Genomic DNA, 16,952 nt, shown 5'->3' with positions numbered 1-16,952 from the left:
ACAGCGCCTCTCACTGGCTGTGTTTGGTATTACAGCTCATGATTTAAGAACTGAAATTTCAATTTCACTTCAATACTAATATGATTGAATGCATTATTCAATTTCAATACAAATATGAAAAGTATTGATTAGCACTTTAGTAACTCTCATCTACTCTTTCTTATTTGTGTTATTTATTTTTTAGATTAATGTTACTTTGGTTTACTGGAGTAAACCATTATTGATATGCAAACTTTTTTTTTATTCATTTAACTGCATCAACATTTTAGAAAGTACTAGATTATTTGTTATCATATAATCTCAGAGTTTTACGACCTGTCGACGAGCAACTTTCAAACCCTTTATTCTCCTCGTCTCATATTTTTTGGAATTACTAGTTTGTGGTGCACTTAAAGTGAGTTTTACATTTGTGTTTGGAATTTTAAGATGAATAACAAAATGACATGTTTATTTAAAACGATATATAATATATTATGTTTATTTAAAAGTATGTCAAAATATGAACGTATTATTTCACCACATGCAGAAGTTTTGATTAGGTTAGGTAAGGTTAGGTTAGGTAGAACTTTATTGATCTAATTGTTATTTTCCAATAAGCCACATCAATACAGCAATTATTCATAAAAATAAATCAAAATAAAATAAGAACAAGAACAAAGAGAAATAAAGAGAAAGAACAAGATGATACAATCTAAGTATTTGCTCCTTGGATTGGATCAGATTTGTTTGTATTTTTGTTTAAACGTTTTCGCCTCAGAAAACAAGTAAATTATTATTTATTTATTTTAACGTCATCTGACATCAAGATTGATGCATTTAATAAAATGAGAATCGAGTTTGTGAAAAGTTTCAGCAGGTTCTTAAAGTGCTGTCTGGGGAAGTTTTAGCACGAAAAATAGTATTCGTTTAAGTTTCAATTTTAATCTAAAATATAACTAAAATATCCGGAGTCAATTCAATTCAATTCAATTCAATTTTATTTAAAGTGTCTTATCATAACAAAGTTATCTCAAGACACTATGCAGTTGAAGTAAGACTATAGATGATTAAGGAAAAATAGACTATAGATGATTAAGGAAAAATAGATCCCAGCAATTCAATTCAACAAACAATCCATCATTATAACAACAAAAAATAACCTAATAATCACATTAATCGATAGATATTGGACTATACTAGCTCACTAGATGGCGCTAAAGAAAATAGAATCGGTCGCTTTTTTTCACAAGGTGACCCTTATTTATGAAGTAAAAAAATAGATTTTAACTGTCTCAACGGGTCTTAAATTGGTTATAATTGTATTTAGGCAAAATATGGTTAAAGAAAAAGAAAGAAATGGCGGTTATGTAACATAAATATTTTAAGCTTTTTATTTTACTTTCTTGGCACTATTGCAACACGTGTGAGATGAAAATAGCTGCACGTGTGGTGATTTAAAAAGGATAAATATACATAATAAGGTGTTATTAACAAACGTGTGTCAGTGGAAGGATGGGCGGATGAAGTCCCACCGGAAGCAGGTGGAGTCCTCAGCTGTAACGTTAGCAACCACGCTGAGAGGCAGGAGCGGCTCCTCAGGCGGATTTTGTACCTGGCAAAAAAAATGACCGTGAACCCGCTCTGAAGCGGATCCCTTCAGTCGTCGCCCTCTTGCCGGGTCCACCGGGGAACAACATTTGTTTCGGAAGACTTATCTTTTTCTTGCAGGTGAGACTCGCGCCTTCATCTCGCTGCTAGCTTAGCCGCCGCCGGGGAGTCACCGAGGAATCACAGGCGGAGGTTAGCCTTGCTAACGGTGGCGAAAAATCCATATTAACTGTAATTTATGACATATTTTATTGACGTTTAGGTTCGTGCACCGGTGCAGCAACGTTGCGGGTGTAACAGTTGCGCATTTGTCGCTTTTTTCGCTCGTCGTAAGGCGTCGGTTTGACAGCGTCACATGCTAATGCTAATCTCGCCTGTGACGCTGTCAAGGATCTGACAGTTCGGACGGAAGCTCCAGTCAAGGCCAGACGCTCACGTTATACTTCACGAAACCACTCGAAATCTTTCTCACAACGTGACGATTTCCCATTTATTTCAACACTTCCTGGTTCTATCTTTGACTGGCAGGTGGTATTTCCGTTACAGAGGCCTTTTTTAAAGCAGCTGTTTTCTGCTTTATCAGCTGTGACAATGCAAGTATTGACTTTCCTTATCACCTACATAAACAGTGTTTTTTTAGTCAGAATCGTGGTCTTGTTCACACTTGTTCCATCTTCTACGTGCAGACAATACACCTCCTAGTTTGCTAATGCTTAAGACGTTTTTATTTGTTTTAGGCTTTTCCTTAACTTTCTGGAACTCCTGTGTTGTTCTCAGTATGATCTTGATCTTTAAAGTATATATTTTATTGAGTATTGTTTTGATTGTTTAAGCGCTTTGTGACCCTGGTCTGGAAAAGCGCTATATAAATACAAATTACTTACTTACTTACTTATTTCAGACCGTTAGAGGTGATAAAATGTGGATTATTATGATCTATTTCTGCTTAAAAAAGTGTTTACCAGTAGTTTTCTGAATTCGTAATAGTGGCACCTACAGTTTAAATGGATTATGACGAGGAACCAACCACTAGTGGTGATTTTTTTATTTCCATTTTCATTAGATCATGGCGGTGTCTTCATCATGCCATGTAAGTAAAGTAAAGGTAATGTGTAACCAAGCGCTTTAACAATCTAAAACAATATACAGCTAAAATCCATGCTTTAAAAGGCCAAGACACATAAGACAAACACAGGAGTCCCAGAAAAATCAGTGGAAAGCCTGCACAAATAAGATCGTCTTAAGATGTTTCCTGAAGGAGTCAGTAGATCCATCAAGCGCAAAGAGAGAGGAAGATCTTTCCAAAGCTTAGGAGCAACAGCGTGTTCAAGAACCATCGGTAGATTCTGATCCACAGACCTAAGAGCTTGAGCTGTGGATCAGAATCTACTGATGTAAGCCTGACCATGAATAGATCTGAAAGTAAGAACCAGAATTTTATAATTGATCCTGAAAGAAACTCTCAGCCAGTGAAGAGTTTTAAGGATCGGAGAAATGTGAGTTCTTCTACTAGAGCGGGTTCAGAATTCTCGCTGCAGAGTTTTGTATGAACTGCAGGCGAGACAGATCCTTCTTGTTTAGACATGAAAATAAACAAATAAATGTCATCGTCATTTATTTCACACCATAGGCTAGTAAGCATTACGAATAAAATGGTGTGACTGGCGAAAATTGATCTTGAGAGCATGAAAAATACACATAACTAACATTGGTAAGAGCTCTGGACTGGTCTCTCTTCAACAAGCTGGTCTTGTAGTGTTTGTTTCTCTAGTTTGCATTGGGTTTTTTTTTTTTAGTGAGGGAGCGTTTGGACGTGGCACAGATAGACAGTATAAGACAGTAATAACCAATAGAACTAAAATAATATAAATGATTTTTTCTTTGTTTGCGACTAGTCAACTACACATCTGAATAAATAAACTGTTTATTTAATAGCACGAGGAAGACAACAGATGATTGAATTGATACTTTTTTTATTTTTGGGGTTAATGTAATGGCGATTTCGTCAAAGTTTTCACATCAATATTTTATAAAATCTTCCTTCAACATCCTTTAAAGCTGAGACAGAAACATCATTTTCCTTTTGTTTGAAATGATTAGAGGAAATTGGTTTTGAAAAATCATTCAGGAACTGATATTGAAAATATTCAATCGATACTCGGCTCTTTTCAACCCTGGAGCTTCCTGTTGATTTATGTGCGTCGCATGACATCACGTATATCAGAGCCGACGTGTCTATGTTCTTGCAAATAAGACTCGATCTGTCTATCTTTACACGGATATTACGTAAGCATTTTCTTATGTAAAGACCTCGCCACAGTGATCCTGGCCTCTAATAAGACGGCGTGTTGACCTCATCCAGTCCGGGACGTTGTTCGGCTGAAGAGAAAGTTGGAATCAAAAGAGCTCAAGAGCTACATTTGCGACACTTTCAAATGTCTGACCCGCTATCAAGACCAACCTTCTTCAGGTTATTGTCCCTTTTATTACTATTGTCGCTGCAAATTCCTCCCTCTGCCCCTGATGTTTCTCACCCTTCCTGTCTTCTTGTTATTATCTATTTTTAATCTCCATCACAGGGGCTTCCCCCATCACTTGAATCATTAATCTTTCGTGTCAAAACCACAAACCTGTGGGTCAGATTGGATCCGCCAACTCGTTTTATGAGTGACTTCTTGTCTAAGAGAAGCTACAACACAAACAATCAGATAAGAAGCTCGATAAAGGGTTTCGCTATTCCTTACTATAATCAATCTTCATCCATGACGTCTGTGAGAAGTGCAAATAGAACTTCTTGGAATAATATTTTAGAGTCTGATTTATTCTTTCATAGCAGACAAGGATATGAAAAAGCAAATGTGATCATCAATCCATCCTTGCAAGCATCTCACTTCCTTGTGTTTGTCTGAGATCAAAAACACATTTTAAGGAATTTACAGATCACAGAAAAACAAGACACCACTTGAATACGTCTTCTTATGGCTTTTTCATCTTGTCACGTTTTCTTCTCGTCACGTGTTTGGAGCAACTGGTTTAGCTGGTGTTTAAGTTGTGAATAATAACCTTTAAATTCCTTTTATTCAGGTGAAGGTTTCATCTATTCAACCAGTTCCTTGTTTTGTTTAGTGTTTGCAGGTCGAAGGTGTGGCAGACTAGATATGTATCTACCAAAAACGTCTCTAAATGGAATTTATTTATCAGGAATTTCTTAATCTTTTATCATCATGTTTGTCTCCTTCACAATTTTTAAGTGTTTTGTTCAATTGTTGACATATCTTCATAGGTCACTACTTTGACATATTAGACTGTTTTTATTTGTTGTCCATCAATGCAGTTTATAAAAATGCTAGGAGCCCAAAGTGTCGATCTGAGCGTTGAGTGACCACAAGTTCGTACAGTAGCGGTTCTGCTGACGACGATATGATTCTTCACCAGGAAACGACAGGAACTTGTCATATGAATAAAGTCATAATTCATCATGATTGACCTTTTGCCTCCTGAGTAAATCGCCCCGGCAACATTACTTTTCTGCACGTACATTAAAAACCAGTCGTGACTAAACAGGAAGTGCCGCCTCGGGTTGTTTATTATTTAAAAATCCTGTCGCGGTCAGTGACCTGCTTCCTCTTCTCTCTCCCAGACTCGAGAGAGATGACCAGCTGCGACTGCCCCCACCTGGACTGTGTGGGCGAGATCACCAAGGAGGAACTCATTCAGAAATCTCATGTGAGCGACTAGGCTTTTAAACAACATCTTTAGATCCTAAGACGGAAAGTGTGTTTTGAAGGATCTAACCTGAGCTTTTTTTTAGATGATAAGACGTAAATCTTTATTCAGAATAAGGTTATAAATAAGCTACAGTTTATTTCTCAATGTAGGTTCATGTCTCTGGGAACTCTGGTTTCCTCCCACAGTCCAAAAAACAAGCTGATAATGCATGAATAATTTCATTTATATAAGTGTATGTATGTATTTTATTGAAACATTTTGTTATTGATTCTCATTTAGTTGGAAATAATGAACACATTTGGAACAAGAAAAACACAGTATTTAACACCCTTTAGCACACAATATGTGTAATATAAATATATAATATCACTTTTTTAAGTTAATGAAGCTAATTCAACCCAAAAGAACACATAAAAAGATACTCCTTTAAGTCATATGCTCCACAAGTTATGTTCAGCTTTCAATTTTGACACTTTATAAGGTCACACAGCTTGGTTATTGACATTTTTTAAATTCATATATACTTTTAAAAGAAAAGTATCGAATCTATTGTTTATTTATGTGACTAATGTGTTGTTTTTTTGGTGTTTGCATCTTTCTAGGGCCAGTGTCAGGACTGTAAAGTCGGAGGACCGAATCTCTGGGCATGTCTGGAGGTAACGCGCCGACGATCTCTCTTGATACGTTGACTTTTCTTTTTGACTCACCGTCTAAACAAACGTCTCTCTGTAGAACGGCTGTTCGTACGTGGGATGCGGCGAGTCCCACGCCGACCACAGCACCGGCCACTCGCAGGTGAGAAAACCCGCGACACGAAGTCTGGATTCGGATAGTTTTGCCAAATATTTTCCTCACCAGTGAATGAAGCTCCGACTTCTCCATTATTCAGCATCATGAAGTCCCTGCACTTGCAGATCTGCCAGGTTTTTTAAGGTGCTCTAGTGTCACAAAAAAAGAAGAGAAAAGGTTGAGTGCAATATCAGCAGCTCATCATTCATTATTTAATGCCCGGCGTCGGAGGGATGGAGGGGATTCATGTGTAGTGTCGGCTCCATGGTGACGGTATCGGCCCGTCCTGGCTGCTCTGGAGGATTCTTTCCAAACTCACAAAAGATTTGTGTTCATTTTGTCACGACAAAGAAACGATTAAGGCGTCACCCGATCTCTTGGATCGTAGCATGACTGGAAGAGATCGTTTCTTCGCTCTCAACGTCCGCTGTTCCCTTTAGTGGGCGACACATTAAGGATCCCAAGATGTTGCTCTGGAAGATTTAGCAGCTTTAGAAGATACTCTAGAGATTGACCTCGAACTTTGAACAGTTCTAGGGGTTAAAACGGAGACGTTTCGTGCTCAAAATAAAACGTAATTTATCTGATTAAAGAAAATCTGAATTTATTTCCTAAACCTTGTCTTTCGGTCACTCAAACCTTATTTATTGTGACTTTTATAGTCGCAAAAAACTATATAAAGTCAATGTCTTGAGAAAAAAAAGTGTTTTTTTAATAAAAAGCACCATTTTTCATTTATTTTTATTAATTAATTTTTTGAGGAGATTAAAGCAGGTTTATATTGTCATTTGATGAGCAGCAGTGACGAGTTTGAACAAGTATCTGATGTTAGTTGTTTGTAATTGGCTGTTTTTTTAATCCAATTGCATTGAGTGTAGAAACACTTTCTGGCGACTCTGTCATTCTTTTCGCGACAACGGTTTGAATGATGCATTTAAAGATGTCCATCTCTGCGGTTTTTGTTTCCCTTTGCGACTCAGGAACCTGATCAATGCTTCTATCAGAACCTGGAGTTGTTGTGTTTATCCAGATCCTTGCTTGAGGCGACGAGGATTTATTCTGGCGTGAACAGGCGCGGCGTTGATCACAAAAAACGCACAAACGTTTTGGTGTTTAGAACCGAGCTGCCGGTGGTTACATTTTTCATAAAACAAAACGCTTTTATCAGTTTGCCACACAGCGTCTAATGCGGCCTCGTTGTTATTAATGCTCCACCTGCTCCGCCTCATGAATGATTCAGACGCCGTGGTTCCACCGGCCCGGTCCGATCGTCACCCTCTGCCAGCCGGGCATCTCTCCGACACTAATGCGGCACTGATAAATATTGCAGCTTCTGCTCACGTTCGCTCCCCAGTGGACATGACGTGTCGCTCCTGTGATGCCAGAACCTGGCGCCTCTTCTTTTGTTGGCACCGGTCCTGCCACGCCCTCCGTTGTTTTTCTCGAGTCCATTAGTGACAATTAATGTCACGCCAACGATCGAGGGCTTTTCATACATTCTCTGGATTTATTCTAAATGTTTGAGCTGTTTATGTTCCTCATTTATCACTTTTAATGCGAACGTTACGAGTTAACAATGAAGGGGCTTTTTTCTTTTTTTTTGCACCTCCATTTAATCTCCCGTCTGTTCAAACCTTCTGGCCCGAAATTTGTCTCAGAACTTCTGCATTTTAGCTTTCAAATCCCAACAAGATCAACCCTTGAAGGTTATTAATATTTGTAACAGTATTTTTTATTTACATTTTTATTTATTTTTATTTTTCAAATGCACAACTTACTTTCAAGCAGTCACGTCCATGTTTTTTTTCTTCCAAAAGATTAGTAAAAAATATAAACAAGAAAATACAAATATAACGGGGTGAAGGTGATTACCACAATAATTTAAAATTTTTAATTTATCCTTGCGTTATCTTAGGGGTGACCAAACTCTGTTTTTGAAAGTTAGATTTGTGTGTGACTTATTTACTGATGATAATGCAAAAATAGTGCTAAAAGGGTTGTTGTTAACTGTTGTCATGCTAGCTCTATAAGGATTGTTGTTAACCGTTGTCATGCTAGCTCTATAAGGGTTGATGCTAACTGTTGTCATGCTAGCTCTTTAAGGGTTGTTGCTAACTGTTGTCATGCTAGCTCTATAGGGGTTGTTGTGAACTGTTGTCATGCTAGCTCTATAAGTGTTGTTTTTAACTGTTGTCATGCTAGCTCTATAAGGGTTGTTGTGAACTGTTGTCATGCTAGCTCTATTCGTGTTGTTGCTAACTGTTGTCAGGCTAGCTCTATAAGGGTTAATTGTTGTCATGCTAGCTCTATAAGGGTTGTTGTTGTTGTCATGCTAGCTCTATAAGGGTTGTTGTTGTTGTCATGCTAGCTCTATAAGGGTTGTTGTTGTTGTCATGCTAGCTCTAAAAGGGTTGTTGCTAACTGTTGTTATGCTAGCTCTATAAGGGTTTTTGTTAATTGTTGTCATGCTACCTTTAAAAGGGTCGTTGCTAACTGTTGTTATTCTAGCTCTATAAGTGTTGTTATTAACCTTGTTATGCTACCTCTATAAGGGTTGTTGCTAACTGTTGTCATGCTAGCTCTAAAAGGGTGGTTGCTAACTTTTGTTATGCTAGCTCTATAAGTGTTGTTGTTATTTGTTGTCATGCTAGCTCTATAAGGGTTGTTGTTAATTGTTGTCATGCTAGCTCTAAAAGGGTGGTTGCTAACTGTTGTTATGCTAGCTCTATAAGTGTTGTTGCTAACTGTTGTCATGCTACCTCAATAAGGGTTGTTGTTAACTGTTTTCAGGCTAGCTTTATAGGGCTTGTTGCTAACTGTTGTCGTGCTAGCTCTGTAAGGGTTGTTGTTAACTGTTGTCATACAGTATTTTTTTCGTTTTGGAACAATTAAAAAACAAATACTGAAAATGTTCATGTTCACTTTGACGGAATTTACATTTAGTGTTTGTATCAATGAGGCGAGCTATGTAAATAGTAGTGGGATACATTTTATGACAACTTTTAAATAGCATTTTCTTAATTTTGTTGAAATGAAAAACATTTCTGTAAAAACAAAAAAAAAAAGTATTATTCAATTACAAACGTATTTAAACATGGGTGCAGTTTGTTTGAGCATTTTTTCAGGGTTTATTTAAAAATAGATTCTCAAATCTCTTGACAGGATACGCATCATAACCTGACGGTGAACCTGACCACGCTGCGGGTTTGGTGCTACGCGTGCAGCAAAGAGGTTTTCCTGGAGCGCAAACTGGGCCCTCACTCGCCGCACCTCAACAGCCGACCGCAGCCTTCGCCGCAGAATGCCGCTCAGGTACGATCTCTTATCCGAAGATCCGTATCAGTCCCGTGATCGGGCGGCACGTGTGTCTCCGATACGACGTTTGTTTTGATCTTCAGAACAACAACAAGTGCCCGGGGAGCCCCACCTCGCTCAGGATGCCGCCTCACAGCAACAGCGAGGACCTGGACATGGAGACGGAGGAGGAGGACGACCTGCGGGCCCGAGGTCGGCACAAAAAAATATCAATAATTTGGTGAATATGTAACCATCTCCGCCTTCCCCTGACTTGAACTTGAGCATTGTTTGCATTTTTACAACTGGTGTTGCGTCACGAGAGCAGAGGTGGAAAGATAACGGCTGTGGTCCGACACAAACAACCTCATCGTCAACAACAAAAACACCAGCAGCGGCGTGTGGGTGGTTCATCGTCAGAGTCGTTTGATTTGAACGTTTTCTTTTTCTGTGTTGGACTCTCAGGTCTGACGGGCCTGAAGAACATCGGCAACACCTGCTACATGAACGCTGCCCTGCAGGCGCTGTCCAACTGGTAACGTCTCCCAATGTTCTCTGTGGCGCTCGCTCGTATGGCATGTGTTTCACTACCCTTTAAAAAAAAATTAATTAGTCAACCCCCTTAGCCTTGCAATGCATCCTGGGATGTTTCCAAAAGGGACGAGTGTGTCCATAAGACGAGCATCATTTTTCATCAAGAACCATCTTTTTGTTTACTTTTACTTTTAATCATGTTACTCTGTGGTAAACAAAGCACAGACAAACACTTTTCACAAACCCATATGAAAAATAATATCCTGTTAAAACAAAAAATACACAAAAAACAACAACAGGAAAACAGAAAGATTTACATTTAAATAAAAATAAATTAACTACGTGAATAATAAGTGGTCCCATAATTGATGGAATATTTTTCACAGCCGTGTAAGTGAGTGACCCTTCTAAGTTTCAAACAACATCGCTAACTGAAGCTTATCGTTTTGGATTTGATTTCGAACATCATATACTTGTGCTTGTTGCTGTGTTGATACTAGTAGTGATAGATTTTCACAGTACTGTATCAGTATTCAACAGTGTGTAAGCGATTGATTCATTTATAATTGGTAATTACACTTCCTGGCCGCTAGATGGCAGTAGTCCTTTACGTCTCCACAGCTAAAAGAATGATTAAATACCGTAATATCCCAGTGATGACTGAGGATGAGAGGATACAGTGACTTCTGCAGTTTTTAAAGCTGATGTTTTGGTTTCAAAACTAATGAAAGCAGTTACGACCTCGTCAAGAGTCATGTGGTCTGTAAATTCTGCAACACCAGAGTCAAGTACTCGACAATACTACACATATATACTTGTTTCTACAGTATTGCAATATATCGTATTGTGATACATATCATATCATAATACGGTGTGTATTATGATCCTGCTTTCAGCTATAAGGGATTTCTCTTTGGCAGCTGGTCGCTGTTTCAACAGCCCGCTGAGTCATCGGGCTGTCATCCTGTGGAGACTCGGAGTGGAGCTAGTGCTTCTGAATACTAGCTAAACACAATGTCGTATTTAAAGGACGTCTTGTTTAGATGAAGAGTACAAGTTGAGATCAGAGCCGCGTCTCAAATAACATACTTGCGTACTTGAATTTAGTATTTTTTTTTAGTGCATAAGTGCGTCTCAATTCTTAGTATGTGAAATGAAGTGCTCCATACACACTAAATTGTCACTAAAACACCCATAAAACTGAGTACGTATCGATGTACACTTACTACTCTAAACGGCTCCATCTTAGTGACCTTGGCATAAACGAAAGTTCCGTAACTTCCACTCAAATGGAGGCGGCAAGAGAAAACGTTGAGAGCGCCACGAGCTCTGTTAATATTTCATCTTTATACCCATGTAAGTTTTTGCATGTCATATTTTTCGTTTCTCGTATATCTGGATCCAAAACTTGCAAAACGTGCTGCCAGCAGGTGGCGATAGTGTTCCTACAGCTGGTCGAAATCATCGTTTAAAAAGTACTAGAAGAAGAAGCTGTCGTGTCATTTCCTGTTAGTGTGTAGCAGCAGAGTTTGATTTGAGACGTACTATCTGTGGAGAATTAGTTACTAGTTAGTACGTACACTATCCTGCTGCATACTAACCTCTAGTGCACTAAGAGAAGTATTTGATTTGAGACACAGCGTAGGCGTGGTCATCATCTGAAGCACAAACCAAAGCAAAAGTGTTTTACTCAGACAGACATTATGAGGCTTCAGCAGAGGAAGTGTCTTTGGGTGCAAACTGCTGCAGTGCAGCATTTGAGAAGACTCGAATGGCCTCACGAGTTCCCTGTAGGCTCCTCGGTTACAAGTAAACATTATCCCTCTCTCTCCATCTGTCCCGTCTCCTCCTCCTCTTCCCCCCATTTATTGACTTGCTAAACAGTTTCTGTCCGAGCAATGATGTTGTTTTTTTTTCCCAATTAGCTCTGATAGATCTTTGTTTTCTGTTTTCTTCTGCGCGTGAGTCGAAGCTCGGAATTATAACGGACTGGGATGTGGGTCATGATTTGCAATCTAAATGAGATCCTGGAGTGAGAAGAACCGAGTCACTGGGCTGTGAAAGTAAGGAGCCACTTCAGAGACGTAACTTGTGCGTGTCTTGTTAAGAGTTCTGCCCACTTCACCATCCGACAAGAACTTTTCTCTGGTCCGAGCCGCGAAACACGTAATGCTTAAATTATTTTTCTACTTTCTCCAAATTCCTTCCTAGTGAACTCCTGGCTGGTTTCTCTGAACCCTGTCAATTTCTTCGTTATAAAAGCATCTAGAAAACTGTAAAAAGGATTGAGTTGAACTCTTTCTGACCCGGTTTGTAATTTGGAATCCTATTTCACGCTCCCTCTGAATATAGTCTTTTTCTTAAAGGACTCCCCTTTTATTTATTCATCCCATTTGGGTGTTTTCATGTTGTACTGGATTCTATTGGCTTTCTCTCTTTAACATGTTTTGAGTATGAAGTCAATGAAGAGTGTCTTCTGTGCAGTCCACCCCTGACCCAGTTCTTCCTGGAGTGCGGCGCTCTGGTGAAAACGGACAAGAGGCCGGCTCTCTGCAAAACCTACCAGAAGCTGGTGTCGGACCTCTGGCACAAAAACAGGTGATTTTCTCTGAGCTGTTTTCTCACGATAGTCCAGAATCTAAAAATCTGTTTTTTTCCCCCCATCACAGACCTTCCTATGTGGTTCCCACCAGCGTGTTTGAGGGAGTGAAGACCATCAACCCCATGTTCAGAGGATACTCCCAACACGTGAGTTCCTTCTCTGAGATCCTGTTAATGATCGGTTTCAAGAAGCTGCTGTAGATGCTTTTATCTTAAACTTTCAAACTTGCCGACCTCAGCGTTTTATTGCAAGTTCTGCTTCCGCTCCTGCTTTTCACCTCGCATTTGAAAGAAAGTTGTTCATAAGAAGTGATAACAGGCACATGTTAATTTAAATATAGTTTTGTTTATTTTATTAATGTTATCCTTTCAAATATTGACCAAACCAATGGATTTATATCAGTGCAATCAGAATATTAAGTGGTTAAAATCAACATTTCAGGTGTTGAAACTTCTCATTTTACTATTGAGATTTGGTTTTTTTTAGCATTGAATTTACATTTTTTTTTAATTGAGTTGACTCATTTCATTATTTAAACGTTGAATCTTATTTTAACTCGTGATTAAATTCAATAATTTGTATATTGGATTTAGATTTTCATTTTAAAAACGATTATTTGAAAAATGTATTAATTTCTGTGTAAAGATGAGAACATTCTTTTAAAAATATTACATTAATTAACTTCTAATTATTGATTTTCCAATTTAATGAAACGATTATTTGAAAAATGTTTTCATTTCTGTGTAAAGATAAGAACATTCTTTTAAAAATATTACATTAATTAACTTCTAATTATTGATTTTCAAATTTAATGAAACGATTATTTGAAAAATGTATTAATTTCTGTGTAAAGATGAGAACATTCTTTTAAAAATATTACATTAATTAACTTCTAATTATTGATTTTCCAATTTAATGAAAGATTATTTGAAAAATGTATTAATTTCTGTGTAAAGATAAGAACATTCTTTTAAAAAATATTACATTATTTAACTTCTAATTATTGATTTTCCAATTTAATGAAACGATTATTTGAAAAATGTATTAGTTTCTGTGTAAAGATGAGAACATTCTTTTAAAAATATTACATTAATTAACTTCTAATTATTGATTTTCCAATTTAATGAAACGATTATTTGAAAAATGTATTAATTTCTGTGTAAAGATGAGAACATTCTTTTAAAAATATTACATTAATTAACTTCTAATTATTGATTTTCCAATTTAATGAAACGATTATTTGAAAAATGTATTCATTTCTGTGTAAAGATGAGAACATTATTTTAAAAATATTACATTAATTAACTTCTAATTATTGATTTTCCAATTTAAAAAAACGATTATTTGAAAAATGTATTAATTTCTGTGTAAAGATGAGAACATTCTTTTAAAAATATTACATTATTTAACTTCTAATTATTGATTTTCCAATTTAATGAAACGATTATTTGAAAAATGTATTAATTTCTGTGTAAAGATGAGAACATTCTTTTAAAAATATTACATTAATTAACTTCTAATTATTGATTTTCCAATTTAATGAAACGATTATTTGAAAAATGTATTCATTTCTGTGTAAAGATGAGAACATTCTTTTAAATATTACATTAATTAACTTCTAATTATTGATTTTCCAATTTAATGAAACGATTATTTGAAAAATGTATTCATTTCTGTGTAAAGATGAGAACATTCTTTTAAAAAATATTACATTATTTAACTTCTAATTATTGATTTTCCAATTTAATGAAACGATTATTTGAAAAATGTATTCATTTCTGTGTAAAGATGAGAACATTCTTTTAAAAAATATTACATTAATTAACTTCTAATTATTGATTTTCCAATTTAATGAAACGATTATTTGAAAAATGTATTAATTTCTGTGTAAAGATGAGAACATTATTTTAAAAAATATTACATTATTTAACTTCTAATTATTGATTTTCCAATTTAATGAAACGATTATTTGAAAAATGTATTAATTTCTGTGTAAAGATAAGAACATTCTTTTAAAAATATTACATTAATTAACTTCTAATTATTGATTTTCCAATTTAATGAAACGATTATTTGAAAAATGTATTCATTTCTGTGTAAAGATGAGAACATTATTTTAAAAATATTACATTAATTTACTTCTAATTATTGATTTTCCAATTTAATGAAACGATTATTTGAAAAATGTATTAATTTCTGTGTAAAGATGAGAACATTCTTTTAAAAATATTACATTAATTAACTTCTAATTATTGATTTTCCAATTTAATGAAACGATTATTTGAAAAATGTTTTCATTTCTGTGTAAAGATAAGAACATTCTTTTAAAAATATTACATTAATTAACTTCTAATTATTGATTTTCAAATTTAATGAAACGATTATTTGAAAAATGTATTAATTTCTGTGTAAAGATGAGAACATTCTTTTAAAAATATTACATTAATTAACTTCTAATTATTGATTTTCCAATTTAATGAAAGATTATTTGAAAAATGTATTAATTTCTGTGTAAAGATAAGAACATTCTTTTAAAAAATATTACATTATTTAACTTCTAATTATTGATTTTCCAATTTAATGAAACGATTATTTGAAAAATGTATTAGTTTCTGTGTAAAGATGAGAACATTCTTTTAAAAATATTACATTAATTAACTTCTAATTATTGATTTTCCAATTTAATGAAACGATTATTTGAAAAATGTATTAATTTCTGTGTAAAGATGAGAACATTCTTTTAAAAATATTACATTAATTAACTTCTAATTATTGATTTTCCAATTTAATGAAACGATTATTTGAAAAATGTATTCATTTCTGTGTAAAGATGAGAACATTATTTTAAAAATATTACATTAATTAACTTCTAATTATTGATTTTCCAATTTAAAAAAACGATTATTTGAAAAATGTATTAATTTCTGTGTAAAGATGAGAACATTCTTTTAAAAATATTACATTATTTAACTTCTAATTATTGATTTTCCAATTTAATGAAACGATTATTTGAAAAATGTATTAATTTCTGTGTAAAGATGAGAACATTCTTTTAAAAATATTACATTAATTAACTTCTAATTATTGATTTTCCAATTTAATGAAACGATTATTTGAAAAATGTATTCATTTCTGTGTAAAGATGAGAACATTCTTTTAAATATTACATTAATTAACTTCTAATTATTGATTTTCCAATTTAATGAAACGATTATTTGAAAAATGTATTCATTTCTGTGTAAAGATGAGAACATTCTTTTAAAAAATATTACATTATTTAACTTCTAATTATTGATTTTCCAATTTAATGAAACGATTATTTGAAAAATGTATTCATTTCTGTGTAAAGATGAGAACATTCTTTTAAAAAATATTACATTAATTAACTTCTAATTATTGATTTTCCAATTTAATGAAACGATTATTTGAAAAATGTATTAATTTCTGTGTAAAGATGAGAACATTATTTTAAAAAATATTACATTATTTAACTTCTAATTATTGATTTTCCAATTTAATGAAACGATTATTTGAAAAATGTATTAATTTCTGTGTAAAGATAAGAACATTCTTTTAAAAATATTACATTAATTAACTTCTAATTATTGATTTTCCAATTTAATGAAACGATTATTTGAAAAATGTATTCATTTCTGTGTAAAGATGAGAACATTATTTTAAAAATATTACATTAATTTACTTCTAATTATTGATTTTCCAATTTAATGAAACGATTATTTGAAAAATGTATTAATTTCTGTGTAAAGATGAGAACATTCTTTTAAAAATATTACATTAATTAACTTCTAAATATTGATTTTCCAATTTAATGAAACGATTATTTGAAAAATGTATTAATTTCTGTGTAAAGATGAGAACATTCTTTTAAAAATTTTTACATTAATTAACTTCTAATTATTGATTTTCCAATTTAATGAAACGATTATTTGAAAAATGTATTCATTTCTGTGTAAAGATGAGAACATTCTTTTAAAAATATTACATTAATTAACTTCTAATTATTGATTTTCCAATTTAATGAAACTATTATTTGAAAAATGTATTAATTTCTGTGTAAAGATGAGAACATTCTTTTAAATATTACATTAATTAACTTCTAATTATTGATTTTCCAATTTAATGAAACGATTATTTGAAAAATGTATTAATTTCTGTGTAAAGATGAGAACATTCTTTTAAAAATATTAAATTATTTAACTTCTAATTATTGATTTTCCAATTATTAAAAAAAACAAAACAATTAAATTCCAACAAGATTTCAATAAAAAAGTTCCATCATTGTCACCGTTATGTTTCAGAAGCTGCCGTAGATTCATCTTTTATTCTCTCACGTCTGTTATAAATGTTTCAAACTTGCCGACGTCAGCGTTTCATTGCAAGTTCTGCTTCTGTTCTT

At 34.2% G+C, this 16,952-nt stretch overlaps 1 protein-coding gene across 1 annotated transcript in view; it reads left to right on the top strand.

The window, feature by feature from the left end:
• Positions 1-1,533: 1,533 nt before the first annotated feature.
• The window catches only part of usp33 (ubiquitin specific peptidase 33), a 30,000-nt gene continuing 14,581 nt past the window's right edge, over positions 1,534-16,952 (top strand). Inside the window, exons 1-9 of the mRNA XM_087810620.1 lie at positions 1,534-1,707; positions 5,228-5,313; positions 5,919-5,972; positions 6,049-6,111; positions 9,268-9,417; positions 9,504-9,612; positions 9,865-9,934; positions 12,418-12,531; positions 12,603-12,681. Of these exons, the coding sequence (XP_087666746.1) occupies positions 5,239-5,313; positions 5,919-5,972; positions 6,049-6,111; positions 9,268-9,417; positions 9,504-9,612; positions 9,865-9,934; positions 12,418-12,531; positions 12,603-12,681 (714 nt within the window). The 5' untranslated portion in view covers positions 1,534-1,707; positions 5,228-5,238. The remainder of the gene's footprint in view (positions 1,708-5,227; positions 5,314-5,918; positions 5,973-6,048; positions 6,112-9,267; positions 9,418-9,503; positions 9,613-9,864; positions 9,935-12,417; positions 12,532-12,602; positions 12,682-16,952) is intronic.

Source organism: Callionymus lyra, chromosome 16, assembly GCF_982586985.1.
Source record: "Callionymus lyra chromosome 16, fCalLyr1.hap1.1, whole genome shotgun sequence".
Classification (NCBI taxonomy): Eukaryota; Metazoa; Chordata; class Actinopteri; order Syngnathiformes; family Callionymidae; genus Callionymus; species Callionymus lyra.
The sequence above is the reverse complement of the archived record's forward strand: the minus strand, read 5'-3'. Positions and strand labels throughout refer to the sequence as shown.